We start from the raw sequence: 24,729 nt of genomic DNA on the forward strand, positions 1-24,729 counted from the left end.
TTTAGAGCCAGAACTTTTGAGTCAGGCCAAATTTATACTCATAACACACCACACTGCTGGGAAGGATAGTATGATCAAAGAGAAACTCCCCAGGATAAACCCACACAAAGCTGCTTCCCAGCCCTCCAGGCTCTCACACTTAGCAGCTGGCTTGTTGAGAAGACAACGAGCTGCAGTGAAGTAAGGAAGGGCCAAGAGTCAGAGAGATGCTGAACAGAGCAGTTACTGAACAATCAGAAAGACAAAGAGAAAATATGTTTCTCATGTAATAAAAGTAAAGACTTTAGCCACACACACTTGAGAGACCAGGATGGTACTCTGGGCATAAGTGGTGCTGTGAAAGTGAAGCACTTGTGGGAGTGAAGAGCAATTTGCTCTGCAGCCATGCAGCCTCCTCATGCCTACTGTGCCTGAGCTACAGCCTGGAGAGGGCTTGTCACAAGGAAGTGGTCTGTAAACAACAATTAAAAAATAACCCTTCATCAGGAAAACATTTGGCTTGAGAAGTGTGTGGCAGGGCCTCTCCAAGGAATATCTGCTGGAGGTGATGTGCAGGCACTTGAGGGTCAGTGTCAGAGGTTTCAGCCTCAGAGAAAAGTAGAGACAATTTAGCAGATTACCTGGGTCACTGCTACTCACTACTGACACACATCTTCCCTTCTATAAATACCTGAGGAATGGTCCCCAGCAAAATCAAAGAGTATCTGACAGCCTTTATATGCAGGTTATCTAACCATAATCACAGTAAACCACCTTATATTGTATTACAAGAGGAAATCCAGTCATCCTTTTCCAAGCCCCTCTCCTGCTGATGACACTCCATGTTCCCCACAGCCCCATCAATAGCTTTTCAGGACAGATGGTGACACAGATCCCTTCTAGCTAAAGTAATAGCATTAAATTACTCATAACAGGGAACCCAGAGAAGCAGATGCACCATGATTAGCAAGAATGCCAGTTACTTAAAGGCTTCTATTAAAATAAATCTCTTGGCACAGCAGCATAGCATGGGACACAGCACATGACCTCAGCACAACAATCACAGATTAATAATTCCCATGAATATCACTTAACCACTGGGCCAGCCTAAGCCCATTTATCATCTGCCCTTCTCAACAGCAGACAAACAGCTGTAAACAGAGCCTTCCACAGGCAGGTTCATCAGTTCTCAGATCTTCCATCTCCTTTCCCATTTAGAAATGTGTCTCCAACCAGAGCAAACCTTTTGTGCAAAGCCTTAGTCCAGCAAATGACCTGGCCCAGGTGAACAGAACCAGGTGACTCAATGAAATTTGTTTGTTTTTCTAGTGGGACACAGCTCCATAAAGGAATGATGATTGATGGCAACAGAAACCTTCACAGCCCAAAGAGTCTCAGCACAGCTGAAAGAACAGCATTCCTAGAACAGGAATGCATAATGCTGAATCAAACAGTTAAGGATGTGGCTTATTGGATCAGCTGGAGAAATACAAAAGTCGGGCTGCGTAAATTAAGATTGCCTTGTAATGTTTTGCTTTTAGGGAATTGTAAAAAATCAGCGCCATCAACCAACTCAGAACACCAAGAAGAATATTAATCTAATCCAGAGCCCTCCTTGTGCTCCTGCCCTGGAATCCAGCCCAGGCTGCTCACAGGCTCAGGTCTACAAGCAGAGAATCTCTGCAAAGCCAACAGCAGCCCTGCAAACAGCTCAGCTTGTTTAGCTTCTCCTTAAGTTGCCTGTTTTTACTGTAACTACTCTGAGCACTGCAATGGTCCTGCAGAGAACAGTAAGGACAGGGTAGGCTGCATGGTGATAATGGGTGATCTGGGCATGTTCTAGCTTTCAAAAATAGATTATAACTACACTCTCATCTTGTTCACCACTGATTATTGCTTGCAGTACAACCTCTCAATCTAAATAAGTGAGACAGTGCTTACAAAAGGTTGGGATGCTTTAGTTCCTGATGTTTTCTTACTTCCCTTCAGCAGTGCAGTCACACAGGACCCACGAGAGCTCTGATTTGAGATTACTCCAATTATGAAGACTGACAGCACCATGCTTGACAGACCTACCATCCATGGGTACAGAAGACACAAATCATTGTATGGAAACAATAACCAGGAGATTTTTTGGGGGTGTTTTTTTCCCTCCAGCTCCCATTTGGAAAGGGATAGTCTGGACAAAACTCTTCTGGGAGAATGCATTAAAATAACACTGAACTCTCAGGATTTTTTTAGCCCACTTAAACACAGATAGGGATATGAGAAGTTTCCAGCTGGCTGATGGTTTCAGTTAACAAGGACAGCAAAGACATCTCTGTAACCACAGAACAAGAACATGACAGCAAATATCCCCAGAGGACCCTGCTAACATACTTGCTTATATTGTTGTGGCAAGGGAGGCTGAAAAAACATTCTGTATGACCAATTACTATTTTTTTATTGTTTTGGATGCTAAGGCTACCACAAACACCAATTAAGTCCCCAGAAACAGACCCTTCCTTTGGGAACCAAAGAAAGAATGAAGTGCCTCGTACAATCCATCAGACCACAAAAATGCCTGAAGCTGCTCAGCAAGATGACTGCTGTCATCACTGGAGAGCTCTTAAGACCTTTTTCACCAACCAGACCCGTTCTGTTCAGTTTTAGAAAGGAAGTGTAAAGGCACCCAAGGTATAAACAAAATTTAGGCTGGGGGAGAGGAATAAATTCTTTCCTCTCAATCTCTTCCACTGAGGGAAAAATATTCCCAACTATCTCCAGTTGAACATTATTTAGGCTGAGGGATATTTCACTCTTACAATTGATTTTCCAAAGTGGTGTCATCTTCCCAGCACCAAGAGTGTTTCTTGCTATGCTCTACCAGCCATCCTCACTCCCACCTGCAAGCACCAGGTACTGAGGAGGTACCAGTGACACTGTGGCTGGGACCTTGCACGTTGTAAACTTTAAGAGAAAAGCTGGGAGAGGTTATGAGAAAAGCAGCCTGTTAGTCTCAGCCATGTAATTTGGCTAATTGTGGCAGTACCAGCAGCCAAACACCACAAACAAACCAGCATAAAATATGACAGCACATTCCAGCCATGCTTGAAGTAAACAGCACCAAAAACCAGAAAGCCAATGAAGGTCACACAGGGAAACACCAAAAGGTCCTGGAAGGACTGCTTGGTTTATTCTGAAGGGGTTTCCCCAAGACAAAGTGCTGCACATGGCTCTCATGGCCAGGGAGGGTGTGCCTGCTCAGGGTGGATCCCTCTGCCTCCAGCGCCTGTGCTGCGGAATGACTCAGCTCTGGCTTCTGTTAACCACTCCTTCACGAGCATTTGAGCTGACATCTCATTCATTACCAGCAATCTGCTTTCACCACCAGCAACCTTCTGCCTGCTGATGCAGATATCTGATAGACCAGGCACCATTCATGGTCACTATTTACTGCAGGTAACCAAAACCCACCTATGCAAACAAAATGCTGGCTTGTCCTAAAAGGACCACAGTTTCATACTTTACAATTTGTTCTTTTCTTTACATGTGTGTCAAAGACCTGAAACACTCAATTAAAATCATATCACCATAACCAGGGCAATACTTGAGCAAAAAAGCTTTATTCCAAGTGAAAGAAGGGAGCAGAAGAGATGGAGCTATTCCACTCAGAGAAGCCAAGATGCAGAACTTCCCATCACATCAAAACCAACATAATTTTATCCGTGCACAATGTTCTAACAGCAACAGGAAGATACAGGAACAAAATTAAAAATAAAAGTCACCCCTGTTGTTACTTATGCAGGAGAGTGCTGAAGTACAACAGCACACACAACTTCTGGCTGTCAGAGGCTTTTGTGCCCCAGTCAGAACAGCTGAGTCCCCTCACATTAAAAACCATGGAATCAACAAAAGAGCAGCATTTTAAATTAAGTAACCTGAAGACACAGAGCTGCTGGCAGGGTTACATCCAGTACCCACATCTTTGAATCCCCATTTCAGCACCCGAACCATTTTGTGACAGTGCTCTTTGCTGGGATGGAGTAGAGAGCTTTATGAAAATATAGTGAAACAGTTCTCACACAGGGAATCTTCTCTACTCCTTTTCTGCAGGACCTGAGAACAATCTTAATGGTTATATTAAAGGTAGGCAGGGGTTTACCTTTCATAATGGGAATCCTGTTATCCCAGGGATAGTTTTAACAGAACTTTTGAGCCTGCACTTTATAAGATCCAATCAGAAACAATTACATCAAGCAGTCTCTCAATCATGAAACTGCTCAGGACAGCAAGGAACTTGTGAGTTTTGCTCTTGTCCCTCAAAGCAAGGCCCACTCTGTCTCATCATGCACAGTAAAGCCAATGGGAAAACAAGTCCAACCACAACAGGATTCCCCACTCTGCCCATAACACCATCCCTGCTCTTCCAGAAGCTGTGGGCACCACAGGACCCTGGTTTTGTTTACACCATGAGCACCACGTTAGGAATGCAGGCAACTTTAAACTGCATCCTGTGTTTCCATGGCAATGGGACGGGCTGCATCAGCAATCCCCCAATTTGGGCCATCCTCACTCAGCAAGGATTCAGCTGCACTGAATCCTTGCTGGGAAGAGCAAACCACTGATGTCACCAGTAACCATGGTGCCCACAGCTGAGCCTCCCTGTGCCCTTTGTGCTCTAACATGCATCCTTCACGCGTGACAATTACTTTAATCCAATTAGTGCTGTTTAAAAAACAAACAAACAAACAAAAAAATATAAAGGGCCATGTCAATACTTATTTCGGGAAGGAAGGTTAGTTTGAGTCAACAAGATAATGATCAGAACACAAGGCTTGACAATAGCACTTTGTGCCTCACTGCTCCAAATACACGGGAATGACCTGAAACCCTGGGGAGAGGGGAAATCAATCTGTTCCTCATCGATGGCTTCATTAATAAAGGCAAAAGAGCAGCTGTTTTAAATATCCCCCTTGCAGGTTTGATCAATGGGCTGGGCAATATGTAGTGCTTCATTCCAGCCAGGCACTGCCCTGTCCCCAAACACTGATGCCTCACCAGCTGCACATAACTCTGATAGTAACCATGAAGTAGTTACCCTCTGTTAGTAACCATAAAGTAGTTACCCTTTTCCCAATCCAGCACTGATCAGCTGCAACTTCCAAGAGGGTTCTCTTTTGGGTCCTTCCCAGCTCTGCAGGGAGATGCCACCTGATAAAATCTCTCTGGCAGAGATTTTATGGGGGGGAAATGTTCCCTCAAGTTTACCCAGCAAGAATTTGGACTATCAGACAGGCCTGTAACCACCCTCAATGCTGCCTCCAAGGGGACTTCCAGCACACAAGGAGACCAAGAAGGGTCTTTGTGGCAGAGAGAGGCACATGTAGAGCTGCACAAGCCAAGCTAGGTGTGCAGGAGGCTCTGAGGAAGGGACCTCTCTTACCCAGGCATGTGCACGTCACCTGCACTGCCTCTGCAGCACCATCAGCACCAGCTCTTCTCCTGGCTGCTTTGCTTGCAATGAAATACACTTTTTGTAAAAAAAAGCCCCAAAAGCTGAAGGCAGGCCAGGCTGTCAGCATCAGGCTCCTGCAAGGTGGAGCAGAAACATGCACAGCATCACTGTATGAGTGTTGTAGGCACTGCATTATTTAGAATCAGGGCTAGATATTAATGAAGTTGCTTGTACAAAAACAGGATATTCTGGGGACAATCAATTGTGCAGGGTCATAAAAAATTTACAGCATTAAGAGAACCTTTCTCATGGCCACTCATTAATCACTTTGCCTTACAAAGATACCTAGTCATAGTCCTTTAGAGTCAGGGCTGGATGTGCCAGAGGCACATGAATTAGGGATCACTTTATTATGGAGATACCTCAAACTTGTTTACCCCACATGCCTCATCTTTCAAAATGCCTACTACACTTGCAGCTCAGTATTTCATCTAATCTAAGTATTTCCTTCTGTGTCTTTAAACTGATTTTTCATTGCATTAACTATTCCACAGACACTGTCTGTGAGAATTACTGTCCCTGGTTTAAAGGGAGGCAAAGCAAGTTGTCCATTACTATATTGTGAGTCAGAGACAAAATTTCAACTTGGACTGCTCTTGATCAAGTCTAATCCTGTGACTACATCCCTGATACTTCAGGAACCCAGTGCAATTGTTCACTAACAATGGGCTGTTAAAATACCACAGGACTGGCTTAAAGAAATCCCCATAGGCTTCTAATACTTAATTCATTACTTGCCTTCAGGTATTTGAAAAAGGGAGAATCTAATCCCAGTCAATATTTTTGTCCTTCTTTCATAAGAATAAGAAAAAAATACAGAAGGGTAAAGGGTTTTTGACAGCCAGTTCAGTAGGATTGGCAGTGCTGCGTCCTGTATTAAAATCAGTGCAAATATGAAGTTTAAAATTGTTTGTGTTATAACATCATCTCAGCTTCATTCACCTTCGTTAGGAGAAAGAGAACACATGAACTGTCAAGGCAACATCAAGTTCACTACCCTAAAATCAATCTTTTTTGGAACATAAAATGGAATCCCAGACTATGTAAAAATACAAGGATAATGATTACAAAACAAGAAAAAAGTAAATGTAGAAAAGGTGTTTGCTCCTTCTGTATGTTTTCCCAAAATGATAACCTGTATGGGTGTCACTGTCACCTGTGCAAATGAAACCCCAAGTGTGGTACCACCAAACATAACAGTACTGCCCTTGTCCTCAAAACTAAACATCTGAAAGTGCCTTACTCTCCTCCTCCAGAAGGATGCAAATCCTCAGGGTAACAAAGAAAAGGTTATGAAAACCAGAGGAAAAAGAATACAGAAGCCACAGGTTTTAATGCTGCAGCACAGAAATCAGGGGAAAAGCTTCAAACCAGGCTTTGCTTTTAGACTTGTGAGCCTTCCAGGGTCTTTGGAGCTGTCAGCAGCATCACCTGCTTTAAAACTGAAACATAAATGTCTGTCTATGCAGATGGCCAATGCATCTGCATGCAGAACAAAAATAATCAGCCATCCAGTTTTCAGTGTCCAGAGATGAAGGGTTAGTTTGCTTTCCCCCACTCAATCAATCCTTCCCATCTGCTGAGCCTGCTGGCAACTGCCAAGCAGAGCTGAGGGTTTAAGGGACACGACTTTTGCACCTGGGTATCACGACAGGGCCTCAAGAATTACCACCAGCACAAGCAGAGTTTTAAGTCTGTTCTCAAAGGTGCTTCCTGAGAGGTACAGGGAAATGAAGGGATAAAATAGGACAGTGCAGGTGTCTGGAAACTGAGATGATGGACAAACCATAATCCTCCAGAAATGAGGAAAGTGACTCAGGATATTCCATCAGCAGTCAGGACAGGAGATGCTTGGAACACGCTTTTGATTTTTCAGGGAAGGCAATAAATGCAAAGCCCTGGAGGATGGTAGAGAAGAAGCTCATGTTAAAACATGAGAGAAATCCTCAATTCCCAGGATTCTGCCTGAGCTCAGCAGGCGGTGTTGAGCAGATGGGTTATCTTCCATGCAGTGCCTCAAACAGGGCCAGAGGCCTTTCCCAGTCATGGACCCTCAAAGTGATGAATGACAAAGTATTAATGCTATTAACTCAAAAAGATTACGCTGCATCTTAAAATAAGTCTTATCCTCAAAAGGTAATCACTAGGTCCAGCAGAAGAATATTTTTAAAGCACACTATCTTTGGAGAAAGGTCACAAATACCCAGAGAAATCTGCGTAGACAAAATGAAGACAAGAGTTATTTACAACAGACAAGAAAGCTGTGCACACTGATTCAAAAATAAGTTTTAATAACAAGAGGAATTCTCTCGTCTTATGAAAGGGTCAGAAGGGCAGCGGTCTCTCGGAATCTCATGGCATATGGAAGCACAGTAATGAATGTTATTAAAATGATAAAAGGACTGACCTTTGGCTAATAACATCCTAACAAATGCATTCAGGGCTCATGTTTCAAGCTTTTATGAAACAGAGACTTTATGTTAATGTGTGCATTGTTTCTGGGGTGGGGAGGAGCTGTACAGAAAGGAAGATTGCCTGAACACACAAGGACAGGATGCCAGTGTTCCAGGAAAGGATTGCTCCTGAGACCAAAATATGCAGGATTCAGGAGAGGAAGAATTAAGAGACCCTTTAATAAGATCTCTCTGATGTGTAACACAGATCCCTTTGTGCCCAACAGGATTCACCTCGCAGAGACTGAAATAGCACACACACCTCAGATGTGTTGTGCAGGGTCTGAGAAGACATCCAGGATAGAGCTCTTGGCTCAAAACTTCTGCAGAAAGAAACAAATCCCTACAGAAGGTTACAATTGTTCCCTCCATAAATGGTTTGTGTTTCACGGAACTCATTCCAGTGCTCATCTCCAGTTCTCCTCTCTGCTTACTTTAGGACAGCAGCCTGCAGCTTCCCCAGATCAAACCACTCCCAGTTCCATGGACAACTCAATTCCAAACTGAGTTAATTGAGAAACCCTCACCCTTGGAAGCAGAGCTGGCTTTTAAATGTGCACAGACATTTCAGGGAAAAGTTACATTAATAGAGCTATAAAGAGTCATTTTACTGTTTTGAAATATTTTGCCTGTTTTATGCACCAGAATAAAACCAGGCCACAGCAGGAAGGAAGATTGCTGCTTCTTAGCTCAGATACAAAAATGAGTATGTTTTAATTTGGACCTCAAAAGAGACAAAACCTCAGCAATGATGCAAAAAGGTCTTGTGCCTACAGAAAAGCTAAACCCAACTGCTCTGGATGGAGTAAGGGCTCCCAGCCTGGAGAGGCTGACAGTGCTGCGTGAGAGGTTTCCCTTGGAAGGATATTGAAAGTCTGAAATTTAATAGAGAAAAACAATTCAGATCTGCTAGGCTTCAAGCAAGTCGAGGGTACATTAAGTCCTTGCTGTAATGTAAAATTAACTTATTTAAGGAAGAATTTAAGTGCTACTTAAAGTACTGAAACCACTGACTGTAGATAATATCTCAGAAGCCAGCAGAAAGCAACTTAGGAGACTTTTTGCTCTCTCACCTCAAATTTAAAAAAACCACTAAAAAGCAAAGCAGCAGGGCACTCATCTCAGTTTTCACAGCTTTATACACCAGCCTGGAGAACTTGTAGTTATAAGAGGAATTACAGAGCAACACAAGCATGCACACAATGATTTATTGCACGTCTTGCCTGCCCAGTGGCGCAGAGAAGCAAGAGAGATGTGGATTATATACTGCACGATTTTAATTCTCCCATCCAGTAAACACAGAAAATATGAGTACAGCCTGTTCCCATTTAATGGAAGGATCCTTTGCTATTTGGGCATGATGCTGCTTACATCAAATCTGGTGGAAAGTTTTGTTGAGACTTCTATGAATATGAAGGGATTGTTCTCTCATGAAAACAGATGATTGATCCTTCCACTGCAGAGCAAAAATCTACATGGAAATGGCTTTGAAAAGTGATGACAGTACTACAGCTTGAGTCTGAACATCCCTGCCCACATGGCTTTGAAGCATCACTTCCACCACAGGGCTCAGGGGAGAAGGGCCTTTTGGAAAACTTCCATTTGGACAATGCTGAAATCTAGGAAAATATATATCTAGGCAAAAAGATTTAAAAAAAAAAAAAAAAAAAAGCAGTTTTGTACCAACTGGTATGGAGTTAAACAGGCATTTTCACTCATGAGCTCGAAGCTAAATGAGTGATCAACTTCAGGTACATGCTTGAGGCTCCCTAAAAGCCTTGAGGAACAGTTGTGACATCTCCTTTCCCACTGCTGGAGAAGTGCTTCTCACAGGAGCAGGCTGCCTGGTGCCACCAGCAGTAACGCCACCATTCTGTACACGACAAATGTCTTAGACATTAACCTTTCGCCTTTAAGAATTGCTCCTCTTCCCAGGAACTACTTCAAAACATTCTGTTCCACATTTCAGCCACAGACTTCTCAGAAATGCCTCTTCACTGCTGCTTTGCACAGATATCTCAGCTCGTTCCCACAAGGAGGCTCAACACACAGAACTTCTCCTGTGGCCTCTTCAGGTGTTCCAGAGGAAAAATAAAAGGACAGACACGAAGCACTTTCTCATTCTCTGAAAAGGACAGAGTCACGCTCTCCACTGCTCCTTCCCCACTGCCTGTCTCAAAGACAAAACCTCCACTTTTAAATCAAACTGAAGAAAACATTTGAGATCCTGGACTAGGAAGAGCTCACACCGAAGCCAGCAGGAATCTTTCCACCAATTGCAGGAATAATGGAAGCAAATTGCTACCAAACTATGAACTTTACCCTAAGTGGTCTTTGTTTTGTTATTGCTTTTTCTTTATCTCAAACTTGAGCTCAAACTAGTATTCTCAAGGAAAAGCAGAGCTAACTTTTCCTCTTGTGCTACTTGTACAGGTAACACAGCAAAGTCCCCTGCTTGTCATGCACTCCTCCAGCTCCCCCAGACCTTGGGCTCCATGAAGTGTCTCCAGCTTAGCCCCCTGCTCCAGGAAAGTGGAGGGAGATCAGAAACCTGACTTGACACCTGAGCCAAGAGGAAACCTTACCCTGCTGCCTGGCAATGCAGCAGAAAATTAAAGCAGGGCTGGATGGCAGTTTGGAGATGTAGTTTCTCAAGCTGGTGAACTTCCCCTTGCATAAAACCCTTATGGCTTCTTGTGTCCTTTTGATGTTAAGATATGGCCAAAATCTCTGTCAAGTAACAAAGCAGAACCCAATGTCCTGCATTAAGAAAATTAAAACCAGGAATTTAACTTCTGAGATCAAAAAGCAAATCCACCTCCCTGACCAAGTCCTCCAGAATTCCCAGGAGGCCCCACAGACACTCCCCAATTAAGGATTCATCCTCTATTTAATCAGGTGGGCTCCTCCTTCCTAATCAGATCACTCTCCCCTACGCTCTGCTGCTCACTGACAAGCTCTGCACAGATAATACTCTGCTGCCATCCACCAGCTCTCCATGCAAAGCAGCTGAGACAAATTAGGAAGACAAAGTTGTTAACAAAATAATTACACCAATATTCAAAGCAGCTGTCAGGAAAAGGTACAGAAAAATGAAGCCACCTAAGAAAAATGTTTACCTGTTTATGCCAAAATTTAGGTTAAACACACATAGATGACACATTTGTGTCAGAAAATGGAATTTGACCATTATTACTGCAAAATGCACACTATGCATTCTCTTAACAGTCAAGCCCAAGTGCATGAATCCTCAGGGAACACAGCTGGGTGGCCCGGAGAGAAATGGGGGAGTTGTGCTTTTCCTTTGGTTTGGAGGGTTTGCTTTCCCCCTTATTTTAGGTTTTAAGACAAAGCAGGTTTTTCTACCACTGCTTCAGAAAGCAGAGTTCTCTTGCAAGCTCAATATTAGATGTGTGTTTTTCTGGATGAGCAAAATTACATTTTATTTAAAGTGTGGGACAATGAAATAACAGTTCAGTTTCATTTCCTTGTATAACTGCTCCTGGTTGGATTTCAAACACTGGGAGACTATGGGCACAGAGGACTTCAGTTACAAAACCCCAACATTTTAATTAACTGCTTTACTGCAGACAGGGAATTTTGCAAAAATTCCCATCAGTATTCAGAAGCCTATTAAAAATAATCTACATTTTATGCCTAAACTGATTAGTATCTGTTTCATTGTGGTATATGAGCACAGATATATTACATATCTTTTTTTTCCTCCCTTAATTCCAAATTATACCTTTGGTTTACCCTCTCAAGTTTATATTTGACTGTTGCTTCCCAAGAAAAGAACAGAATTTGGTTTGTAACTGGAATTGGCACGACAAGTAACCACCACCCAGCTGGGAAGCAGTGCCTGTTTGTGCCCTACAGCTTGTTCCCTTCCAGTAGGTACCCACACGCTTGGGCTGAGTGTTTCCACAGGAACAAGTTCTTGTTTCCCCAGGCAGGTCAGACAGAGCAGGAGAGGAAGCAACTCAGAAATTGAAGTTTGTGTTACTTTCCCCGCTACTCCTTTATAAGCAAACAGCAAAACCCAAATTTAAAATTTCCAATCGTGCAGGAATCCTCCCCCACCCCCAGAGCCCTGCAGGGAGCAGAACGTTCCTGACCTGGATCATGTAGAGCTGGGCGATGCGATATTCTTCCACGCTCATCGGAAGAGGAATGCGATATTCCTTTATGAGCATTTTGGATACAGAAACCTCTTGTCCGCTCAGAAACACAATCCAAAAGCTTTTAGTAAGGGCTCCTTAAATAATGGCAAGGAAATGCATCGAGGATCCCTGAAACAGACAAAAAGGAGGGGGGAGGAAAGAAAGAAGTGGTTATTTTCCATTCTTATGGCAGAACATCCTATTTAGGGGAAAAAAAAAAAACCTCCAACAACAAGCAAACATTAATTTTTATAATAGCTATAAGCATAATAGCAGAGAGAATAATCTCTGGAGTGCTACCAGACCTTTGATATCAAATTGAACAGAATCTTTCAAAAGAATTTTGATTTGCTTCAGGGGATACCATCAAAGCTATTACTCTCCTGACCTTTGCCATAGTATCAATCAGACTTTCATATGCAACAGCATTTCCATGGAAGAGATGTGACAAAAGCTCCAAATAAATAGGCAAATCTGCTGCTGCCCACAGTCTCCAGTGTCAGCAACACACCAGAGAAGCATCCTCTCAAAAATACCAGGTTTTATCTTCTCAAATCAGGTTTTATCCTCTCAAATTCATTTAGCAGCAAGAAAGAGCAATAATTCAACTTCCTCAGCCCTCAGTAACAGTATGATGAAGAAAGACCTTCAGATTCTAAGAATAAAGACAGCAGAAATGTATTTTCTTCCCTGCTTTATTCTGAATTATAGTCTTGGTAGGACCCTTTCTTTTTGCACCTCCAAAAGAGTCTGCTGGCAAGATCCTCCTGTCACTTCTGTCAATGTCAGGCTCATTTTTACACTCCCACTGCATGAGAATACAGTCAAAGATCAAACTGCAACAGAGAAAAATCCCATCGTACCCCACCTCAAGGCACTGTAACAGAATTCTAGTTAAGAATTCAGGGAATTCAGCATTCACTACACCACAGGTCAAAGCAGGAACTTCTCAAATACCTTTAATACCCCCCTATGGACTGTGGATAAAGACAATAATGTTGTCTAAGGAAGGGGGAAATAAAAGATGACTGGTTAGGAGAAGAGGACACAAGAAGCAAAGTCTGTTATCAGCCCAAGTCAGCCTGGGCAGGATCTGGTGATGGCTCTCACAGCACACAAACCATTCACTTGGCTCCTTCTTGTCACCAAAATCCACCTTTCTGCTGTGCCTGCTCATTGGATGTCTTCAGAGAGAGCTGCTGGAGCCAAACCACCCCCGAGTCCTGTGACTGGTGAAAACAACCAACAGAAAAAACCCAACCAATTTATCTTGTGGATTAAACCACCATGTGGGAATCAGGAAACCGCACCGCTATCAACAGCCCTGGGTGCCTGTCGGTGTTTGCACAACACTTCACCAACCTTTTACGAGGTTTAGAGAGGCTCAAACACATGCCCATGGTCACAGAGCAACCAGGGACAACATCCAGTGTTTATAACCCAGGTTTACTGCAACGTCTCTGCCAGAGCTGCCCCAGTGCTGAGCACAAATGGGGACACTGCCCTGGGGACACCCAGCCCTGTCACACAGTGCCCCCATCTCTCCTCCCTGTGACTGCCACATTTCCAGTCTGGCACTAAAGCAAATCCACCCCAGACCGACTCTTCTGGAATAGTGATCCGTCTGGTGCCGCATCATCCGAACAATTTATTTCCAAATTCAATTCTCTGCCGCATTTTATTGCTGTCAGAGCAATCTGTGCCTGTGGAGGGGAGGATAAAAAAGTCTCTGCTATGGCAAAGCCTGTGGAGAATAATTCTGGGAAAACTCTGCTTCCCTACACTGCTGAGCTCTGCACAGAAGTATGTGCATCCACATGCATATACAGGATTTCCTCCATCAAACTAATCCTCCAGAACAGGTGAAGATAATCTCATTAAGTGGTTTTTAATTAGTGTCATGGCAAGGAACAACAGTTATCACCACAGGATGGATCTCAAGGACCAGATCTGCAATGGTGCAACTCGAAGATCCCAACTCTTGGAGCTAATGGCTGTGGGAGACTCAGCTACACATCTTGAGTGTAGAGTTGTGCAATTTGTTGTGCTTTAGAGATCTTTGAAAATTATATTTAAAAGCTTTTCCCCTTGATCCCCAAATGCTCTGAAAGTGATTCTGCTCCATCATAAGGACATCAGTCATATCTGTCCTTGCTGCTTGATAAAAAAAGGATATTTCTATTGATTGGAAGCGATGAATAAAACAAAAAATAGAACCTAAAAGGCAGTAAAATGGCAAGAAACCAGTATCAACATGGAAAAAATGTGTTTATAATGAAGTGCCAGACAGGTAATAATTCAGATGGCTGAGACACAAGAGGATTTATTTTATTACAGACTAAAAATCCCACCACACAGTTCTGGAGAGCAGGTGGCAAAACCCCAGTTGTGTCCATGGCACCGTCTGCACCCAGCCCATTGCTGGAAGCAGCCAGAGGTGTTTGAGCTGCTCCACGTGCTGGGATTAGCAAACAAACAGGGTTTCACCAGTGGATTTTGGCTACACCAAGCTGGACTTTCCATGGATTTGCCAAACCTCTGTGGCTGCACAACTGGAAGATCCAGAGGCTGTTTGCAAACCTCAGCCTGCAGCTGGCTTCCCAGCACAGCGGTGATGCAGGACGTTTCCAGACTCGCTGCTGCTCCTGCTACAGCCAAGTGGCACATTTGTACAGCCCCTTATTCAATTTATACCCTGAGCTGTAGTAACTGTGAGAGCCAGGCGCATAATTTTATACCTCAATTATTTTAAAATCAGGTTCTCAAAGCATCATAATTATGCTGCAGAGTCAATATCCTGCTGAGATGAGTCAGGTCCACCTCTGAGCCATTGCTCCAGGCTGTCTAAAGGCTCATGCACAGCCTGCTGCATTTACTTCCAATTTTAACAGTCTCCCTCACAACAAACTTCCTAAAAAAACTGCCTGTGTTTTAAAATCGGGGGAGGTATATGTGGATCTGCAGAAGCTGAACAGACCAAGAGACCCAGAAGAATCTCTCCATTTAACCCATGAACTTGGTTCACTTCAGGAGCGTCCGGGCAGCCTCCCTGGCACTAAAGGAGGTAGCAAAGGGCTGATAACAACTGACAGCTCCTAATTAAGAGTAAGTTCAGTGTGTGAAGGGTGGTTAGACTCTGCTACTGGAATGCTGGAGGCCAAATCCCAGCCAGGCTTCCCAGGCTGGCCCTGAGGAGATGGAAACTGAGTGTGACAGCAGAAATCCCAGCTCCTCGAGGGGCTCACACACAGGAGAACCACTCACACTGTGGTTTCAGGCTACAAAAGAGCTGTTATGACTCTTCCCAGCTGCCACCTCAATGACAAATTTTGACCAGCTCATTTTTTCCATGCTCAGGCTGCTGAGCAGAGGCTTTTAAGGGCTGCAGTGAGCAACGCCCCAGCAGCAGGAACACACCTCAGGCCATGGCTGCTGCATCCCTTTTCCAACAGACACGGCAGAGAGCAGCTATAATGAGCTTTTTCCAGTCTCACACAGGAGGTTAATTTTATGCCATTATAAAGTTTAAAGAAAAACCCATGGAGGGTCTACAAAGCAGCTGGTAGCAAAAGCTGGTCCCAGCCCCAGGTCTCAGGTTCTGATCACCCACTGCCTGCTCAGGGCTGTGCTCTCTGTAGAAGCTGAGAAAAGTCTCCTCTATGAAAGAGCACCCTCATGAGCTATGGATTGATAGCCTTGACTCAGATGTTGAACATTTTTCCTTGCAATATTTTCACATCATCAAGAAATTTAAGATAATTTACAGAAACAACTGTAAGAAGATTAAACCAAACCTGTAACGGCAAAAGGATGAGCGAAGGCATTACCTGAAGACCTCACCCACCTCCCTAAAAACCTTCCTTAGGCTCTCTACATGGCCTTTATCCCCCCAGGAAGATGCTTCCTTGAAGAAAGTGATATCAGAGAGATGTCAGCACTGATCCCAAGTGGATCAAACACTTGGACTTTGGGAAGCAACACCAGGTTTAGCAGCCCAGCCACCTTCCCTCTCCTGCAGAGCTCCCTGCAGGAGGACACAGTGCTCTCCCATGGAAGCACTGCATACTTACTGTGCTTGGATTTATTTATGCCTTTAGAAGCTGCAGCATAAATGGGAAACAGAATCCCAGGGCCTAAGTCAGCAGTTTTCAATGGCAGCCTCAGTGCTCACACCTTGATTAATGCAGCATTTTCCCTCCTGGCCCACAGCAGTCTTGCTCAGCTTTATCTGTCCAGAGTGGAATTGCTGCAAAGACCATTCCCTGTCACTCAGGTCCTGCTTGTCCACAGTGTCCCTGTCTCTCAGAAGCTTTCCACGAGTATCTACAGAGCCTGGTTGTCCAACCTTGCTCAGCCTCACTCGCCAGCCTTGCCTGCCCAACCCTCTCCAGGAGCTGTGGCACACACGGCTCAAGATCCACCACAGGGACCAGCACAGCCTGGCAATTTTCCTGCCCACATCCCAGTGCCAGCTCCATGGGAAGGACACAGGACAGAGAGGAACTTCTTGGTTTGGGAGTGCTCAGCACACTCTAGACTGGAGTGTGTCACCATGAATCTCTCATGACTGATCACTACTCTGTAAAGGTCAAGGGAAAACACAATTAATGAGGCTTTTCCAAGGAGATGAACAATGAGTGCTCACATTTTACCATTCCCTTCTCTGCCCCCCTTGCCCAACCCCACCAAAGCGATCTCTCCAGTGGAACTGTTTTAATCCATATCTACACTGGAAAGTTAAAAAGCCTCAACATTTCTATTTAGTAGCTTTATGCCCACAAAACACTCATCACTACTCTCAAAACTGTCTCTCTTTCACACACACACGTGCACTAAACTGAAGAGAGAACGAGCCTTTGAAAATCAGCAGTTTTCAGTTTTCATACTGTGGGTCGTACCTGCTCACTGACAGCTAAGCAGATTTAAAAACTCATCAGGCCTGGGGAAAAAAAGAAAAAACTGATCAAAAGTTAAAGCTCCTTAAAGTGCACAGTTCACACACTCTCGGCTCCAAGGCCACTGTGTCAGTGTGTGACTCTCGGCGGGGTCGTTCATCCTAATCCCCCATCTCATCTGTCACATCTTCAGAGAGAAAAATTGCCATGCAGCTGTTTGCACATCTGAGTTTCGTGACTGAGCTTAGATCCCATCCGACAGTGAATCAGCAGCTAACAAACAAGTGCCCACACTGCACCACTGCAGCAGTCCTGCCAGTGCTGCAGCAGCTGCAGCTCCCCGTGGGACTGGCCACTGCCTGCAACACAGCCAGGGGACAAGGAAAACACAGGCATTTGTGGAAATCAGCTTCCCCAGGTGTAGGGCAAGCTCCAGAGCTCCCAAAAGCAGCAGCACAGTGAGGGGCTGAGGACAAACACTGCTTGGTAAGACAGGGTGAACAAGTCCCATTTACAGTACTTGATCTTTTTTCCATTATTAGATACAATTTGACGTCACTTATAGAATTTAAGAGCTCATTGTAAAGTAGACATTTATTACAACTGAAGGATGGAAGCAGTCCAAATGCAATATAGTGACACTGGAGCTATTAAATCTTGTTATAGTTCACTGGGCAGCCAAATATTGGCTTGAAGCAACGTGAGGAGAAGGGAAGGGGGGGAAAATAACACCACAGCAAAGTGTCCACAACACCCACCACCTTTTCTGCTTAAACATTCTCGGATATTGTGCTGGTTTTTTGTACTTTCCATTCCTATTACCCCTTCAGCACCTGGGAGAGGAAAAATTGACTCCCTTCCTTCTGCTTTTCTAAGGGGTGCAAGGACAGCCAGCCCTCAGCATGCACACACGGACTCGGGGGGATCAGGTGAAGTCCATCAGCTGAACTTTGGTTGGAAAATTAACATTTCAAGTCCTGCCGTGCCTGGAGGTTATGCAATAACGAACTAATAAAGAAGCCATTAAAAGAACTAATAAGCACACTTGAGCCACAGATGAGTGCAGAGGGAAAGACAAACCAGCCTCTAATCCTTTTGCTGATACTGGGTATAAAGATGAATATTAAAAAGAATGCTGACATTAAAATTTAAACGTTTCCAAGTAGTCTGCATGAGGAGAGCAGCCACAAAGCCCAGAGTCCTGTGGCCAGGCTGCAGAACCTGGTGAGCCAAAGGAACTGGGCAGATCCTGCTTTTAATGGGGTTGCTCTTAGTCCAAGACTCAGCATTATCCACTGAAAACAGGCCAACATTACACACACAAATACATAAATATAGATGTGTAATAGATATATTTTTTATATATAGACATATATATATATATACACACAGAGAAACAAAAATAAAAGCAGCACTGAGTGTGGCAAGTACAGCGTGTTGGCTGAAAACAGACTGAAAATTGCTGGCAGCTCATTAAACTACTGTAAAGAAAAATCCATGGAATGCCACAGGCAAACAGCACGGACAGGATTTTTCTTTGGTTGGCGGCACATCCATTAGTCTGAAGGGCCATTGGCATGCAGAAGCCTGCACACTGTGGGCAGCAGTGACAGGGAGACAGGAGGCAGGCCAAGTTTAAAAACAAAATAAACATATCTAATTTCCCAGGTAGGCTCCCTGGGAGGTTATTGCATTTACACTTTACTGCTCCAGGTTCTACAATCCCTCTTCCTGACAGAACTCAGGAGAGGGAACACAAGGGAGCTTGGTGCAGTTCCCACCAGCTGGTCAAGGCTTCATTTGTATTGAGTAGTGAAAACCCAGTCAGAAATCCACACAGGCTCTTAATGTCCATGGCCACACCACCCCTGTTCTCTTTCTCTCCATCAGCTGCTGCACTGGAAAACAGTTTTCTATTAAAACATCATGAGCAGAAAGTAATGAAAACTCCCATTCTTTCATCTCACCAGTCACCAAGCATGAAAGTAAGAAATTGAGAGCAGGGAGGCTGAAGTCCAAAGCTTTATGTATTAATTCCTGTGACTCTTGTTCCTACACCACTGCACAAGGCACTTGAAAGCCACTCAGTCCCAAACCCATTACAGTCATACCCCACCTCCCCTGGAATGGCAAACACACCACTCATTCCCCACTTTATAGCTTATTTATTCATGGGTCTTTATGCTCATCTTTTCCAACCTACAGCCCATTTCAGGCTATTTCTCAATGTTAATTTGAATTTTTATCTCCAAATACTTGCAGATCCACTAAACCTGCTTTTGAAAAACAAAAACGCAATTTTGGGATTTGAGTCAACATGGACAGACCATGGATTGCTTCCTCAGTAACTCCAATTCAAACTGAAAAGGGTCATCAACAGCTACTTCACTTTTTCAGTAGTTACAGTCCTGATGGAAAAAACATTTTATTCCCTCACTTATGCAAAATATCGTGTGGAACAGGAAATGAGCATTCAAAACTGGTTTTAAAAGATTATTTCACGGAGGAAAACCTTGTACCATTGCAAAGGCAGTGTTAGAGAACTGTAATACTTCACACTGGTTTCATTAGGCTGAGACTTGCCTTGCCTAAAGGCAAACTGGGGATAAAGAAAATAAGTCCCACTCCATCAGAAGAAACTTGTAATGACACCTAAAATTCTTACATGGGGAGCAAGACAGACACAGCAGTGAAGGCTGATGAATAATGGTGCAATTGAGGTGGGAAGTACAGGGCCATTTTGCACAAGAGCAGTAAATGTTTAATACCTCTGTTGCGTCTTTCATCCATAACACCAACAGATTAACAAGGTTTCTGTGGCTGGGTAATTTCTTTGGAGTTTTGATCTTGGAAATAATTACACTAAATATTTCATAAGCTCTTTTGAAAGGTTTTTTTTCTTTTTTTTTTAATAAAGAAAAAAGAATCGCTTGCTGCTCTCGGACTGCAGCAGGATAATAAAAGTGCACAGCTAATCAATAACCACTTTCAGTTCATTAGTCAGCACATTTTGGGCCGGTGTTTTTTGTTCCCTTCTACCATTCCACATCCCACATACGGAGTGATGGTGCATTTTTAAAACATCACATCTTACTGCTTTTGCAAATCATCCTTAATGCTAACCACAACATGGAACACCCAGCCTCTAAATACCACCCACACCATTTAGAGGCTTCCAGGGTGTTTCCAGCTGAGCACTTATGCCAGCTGAGACAGAGGAGGCTGCAAGTGCCAGACCGGTTCTGTTTCTTCTTTAGTCTGGGTAACAAATTGCTGGGTCATTTCTGTCCCCCACTCCTCTTTGAGGAGTCTGAAGAAGGACAAAGCTTTGTCAGTCACTTGGACAGTCCCAGCTTGGGACAGGAAGCTCCAGGTTCCTCTCTGGGGAGCTGCTGATGGCACCAGAGCCTTGGCCTTGGCCCAGATCCAGCTGCTGCCCTGGAGCCACAGCTGCACCTGCACAACACCCAGGAGCTCTGCACAGGATGCAATGGCCAGTTCAGGCAGCAGAGAGCCCGGGGTACTGCCAGGTGTTATCCACATCCCCAATTCTCATCTCCTCCAGGAAAACCCAACATACTCCTTCCCTGCTCTGCCCACTCCATAAAACATACAACCCAAAGGACACACTATGATCATTTAAAATAGAGCTGAAACTGGAAACTGAACCCAGGACTTAAAAAAAGTAAACAAACTATGAATTCACCCAACCCAAGGACAGGAGTGGTACCTAAGGAGACAAATGCAGGTACTGGCAAATGAAGAGGAAATAACATTCTCTGAGTCACCCACGCAGAGCAGAGCCACAGGAGCAGGAGTGCCTGGCTGGAGCCCAGCCATGCTCCTCACAGCAGCTCCCAGTGCTTGAGGGATACATTAAAGTTCTGCCCTGGCCTCAGGGACAACCATCAGTATCCCTCATTTGCAGGGAGATGAGAGACATAGGGAGAAAAATTATCTGGTCCAATATTCAAGAGAGAATCAGTGACAGAGCAGATTCAAGATTGGATCCAACTTTTTCCACAAAATAATTTTTTATAAAGAGAGAATGGAGTGGAGTAGCTCAAGCTGAACCCCTCCCACAGTCCTTCCCACTGCCACTGGTTTCAGAAAACCAAGGTCTGGCTTCACTCAGAATGCTCTCCAGGAAACAATTCTCTTCTCTACAGAAAATTTCTGGATGTATCAAAGCCTTTAACAGCCATAGAGCACATATTGTGGTTTCAACCTGACAAAGTAAGCAGAGAGCTTTCCCAAGGGTGGAATTCTTCTGTTCCTTGAGGACTCATGTGTGGTTTTATTCCTCAAATTAAATGGGATTTCAACTGCCTCCCCAACTACAAATTCAGCTTCACAAGTCCATCAGGGTGTCCTGCAACAAGGTGTTATACTGCACATGTGGGTCAAAAGAAAGCAATTTAATGTAAATGAAAACAAAAGTAACAAAATCTGTTTCATGACCCTCAAGACCCATTCAAATAAACTTCTCCTTTGTTCCCCAACAAATATCCAAATTGTTTTGGGGCTGCTCTTTTCTGAAGTTTCCCTTGCAAGACAGTGTTACAAAAGCAAGCTTACTAAGGGTTCAGGCACAAAATTTTCCTTTTCATGAGATGCACCGTTGGATGGAAACCTTGTGCCAGCCTGACAGCAGCTGAGGAAGCAAAGCACGGGGCACAGAGTGTCCAAACCCCTCAGTTCAGGTTTCAGGGATGGCTCTGACTGAGTGCTGCAGTTCCCTGTCCCAGCTCCTGCCATGGCCTGGCCATTTGTTTCACACCTTGGGAATTTCTCCATCCTGGCTGACCCAGCTCTGTCAGCTCTCGGATTGCAGGAGCTCTGCACAGCCCCACGTGCCCTTTGCTAAAGGGCATTACAGCTGTATTTATATCTGACATAAATCTGCTTTGTAAACACTGACCTGATTCAGGAGCTGGGCTTTCTTAGACAGCCACATCCTCTCAAAAACCGCAGAACTGGCAGGTGGGAACTCAAAACCACCCAAAGCTGGAGGGTTTGGGATATCCATGAAATGTAAAAGAGGAGCCAAAGGAATTCAACATTCCAGCTTGATCACAACACGGCATGAAGGACAATCAGTCTGTGCAAAAAAAGCTGCCTGCAGTCTACAAGAAGTGCAGTATCTGAGGGACATTAAAGTTTGGATAGTTGAGTCCAAAATTCACTGCAAATTCTGGTTCACAGTCAAAACAATCAGGAGCTGAACTGAAAATAATATTAAAGTTCTCACTCCAGGCAACCAGATCGTGTTTTGTCATCTCATTTCTGTTCTTCTGTTTGCTGCCAATTCAAAGAACTATGACCAAAAAAATCAGCCCATTAGTCTTGTTCTTAGAAGTGTTAAGCTCTTAGTTATGAAGTTAGTGTTATCCACTGAGTCCATCAATTACAGCTAAAGTACATAAGGAAGCAGTCATGACATAACCCCACTTTCATCTGGACCAAGCTACCACAGTCAAAGAAGTGTTTTTCAAAATGTTAATTAAATTTTAAAAGAATGGATTAAAGGGGGTTCTCAATTAAAAGAATACTTTAAGGAGACAAGCTAGAGAGGACTGTCCACTTTATTAATACAGTAATTTAAAATGTAATAACTTTTCATTAAAAGACAACCCTCCCCCTTCTGCAGCAGATTAGCCACCCATTTGTCAGACACAATACAGCTTCATTAGCCTAAAAGTTCCATTTCTGCTCTTCTGCAGATTTGCTTTTATTTTGCTTCTGTCAGTAAACCAAAATCCTGAATGACATCAAAGTCCAGAAATCAATATCCCAAACAGGGCCCTGGTCCTTCACGGGTTCCAGAGGGTGTTTGGAAGCAGGAATGCCAGCAGTGACAGCCACACACACTCACTCCTGCAAGAGCCAGGCAGGAAACCTTGGGATCAACCTAAACAACGCTGCCCAAATGCACAGCAAAGGCTCATCCATGAGCTGCACCTTGTCTGGCAGAGCTCATAAATGAAACTTTTTCCACCCAAGGATTACCCACCAGCACCTCACAACCTGCTTGGAACTGGAATGTGTAATTGAAAAGAGAACATACAGTAATTGTACCAAAAGGTTCTCATTGCAGCCCTGTGATTCCAGTGGAAAGTTGGAGCACTGAGTGGAGAAGCTGCACACCAGAGCAGCCCAGGAGCTGTGTCAGCCTCTCTGCTGCAGCCACAGCAGATCCTGCATGCACTGCACTGCAGGGCCAGGGCTCTAGGAAGTCCTTATTAACTGATAACACACACTGAAAGAGGTTACAGCTAAGGCTAATACCACCCAAAAGCTAAAGCAAACAAAAACATTCCAGTCTAAGATTTATCTGCAGAGACCATTCAAGCTGTTTTTAAGACCATTAACAGCCACATGCCCAGGCTTCAATAAAAAGGGACATATTTCCCCCAGCTCCTGCAATTTTCAGGAATGAATCCAAACAGCAGAATAGAAAGTTCAGGATATATACAGCATTAGTTTCCAAGAGAATATTTATCATGTCACATGAGACCAGCATTTTTAGCCAACTTGGGAGAAAATAGACAAGCTGCAAAGCTGCCCCAAAAATACCAGTCATGATAATTACAAGGAAGAAAAGCAAAGCATAAGCAATGGCAGCACTAACAATCCATACTTTTGTGAGAAGCTGCTAACATTTTTTTTTAATTACACAGACCACTGCCAGAAGATTATCTCAGCTGCTCAGGTGTGCAATTAGTGTTTCTAGTTTAAAAAAAAAAAAAGGTATCAATAATTATATAAATCCAGGACCTTATCCTCTCTGTTCTCCCAGTAAAACACAAGCTTTTGCTAAGAACCAACTGCCCCTCCTTCCTCAGGACAGCACTACTCAGCTTCAGCATTTTTAATAAAATTGATGAAGAGCAAAACCAACCAAGAGGTTGTAAAATCTTAATAATTAATCCTAGGCTAAAGGTGGAGAGAAAAGGGCCTGGCTGACAGGAACCACCCGTGGGTGAGAAGCCTCCCTGGCCATGTGTTGGTGACAGTGGCTCTTCCCAAGGCACAAACCAGCTCCAGCTCCTGCAATGAGTAACTGCAGGGCTTGCAGGAGTCAACAGTTGTAATAGAAGATTTATTTTTGTCACTAAAATCAGTGAGGGTGACTCACAATGGGCTCAGGGAGCCTCGTTGATGAGTTTCATTTTATACAGTCACTTTTCACCCTTGATTCTCAAAAATACCGAGTGACAATAATGACAATAGAGTATAATAGTCCTAATTAGTTAATGAGAGAGAAAGCTTCCAAGTTCCAAACTAACGAGAACTGTTACTTCTAAAAATGCAATGCAGTTGATCCCTGTTGATCTCTGAAATTAGAAGAGAAAGAAGAACGGCCATTCTCTTCTGCACATTCAGCAACATCATCCCCACAGCCCCATCAGGAGAAAGAACACGAGCAAGAGCTGTTCAGAGCCCTGGCTTCAGGATGATTTACTGCTAAATACATTAGAAGCATCTCCTGCTGACAAAATAAATAGGTCTGACTGTATCAAAAACCAAGCAAATCATTGCCTTCTCAAGCCCAGGTTAATGCATTTTTTCCCCAGCGATGATAAAAGAGGACAAAAGGACAATGGTAAGCTTTGAAAATGACTTGCCAACTAAGTGATGGCTCAATAATTACATTTTGGAAAATTTTCCTTGCATTTCACACTACTGAAGCCACTCTCAAAGCACCAGCAACAAAGAGAAGCCAATGTGAAACTTGCTCT

General features: G+C 43.8%; 1 protein-coding gene across 12 annotated transcripts in view; it reads right to left on the reverse strand.

The window, feature by feature from the left end:
• PITPNM2 (phosphatidylinositol transfer protein membrane associated 2) overlaps positions 1-24,729 on the reverse strand; it is a 123,472-nt gene that overhangs the window by 51,788 nt on the left and 46,955 nt on the right. For all 12 annotated transcript variants that reach the window (XM_072935978.1, XM_030285940.4, XM_030285937.4 and 9 more), the window contains one exon: positions 12,048-12,221. In XM_072935978.1, the coding sequence (XP_072792079.1) occupies positions 12,048-12,125 (78 nt within the window). In that variant the 5' untranslated portion in view covers positions 12,126-12,221. The remainder of the gene's footprint in view (positions 1-12,047; positions 12,222-24,729) is intronic.

The sequence above is a fragment of the Taeniopygia guttata genome, chromosome 15 (genome assembly GCF_048771995.1).
Source record: "Taeniopygia guttata chromosome 15, bTaeGut7.mat, whole genome shotgun sequence".
Lineage (NCBI taxonomy): Eukaryota > Metazoa > Chordata > Aves > Passeriformes > Estrildidae > Taeniopygia > Taeniopygia guttata.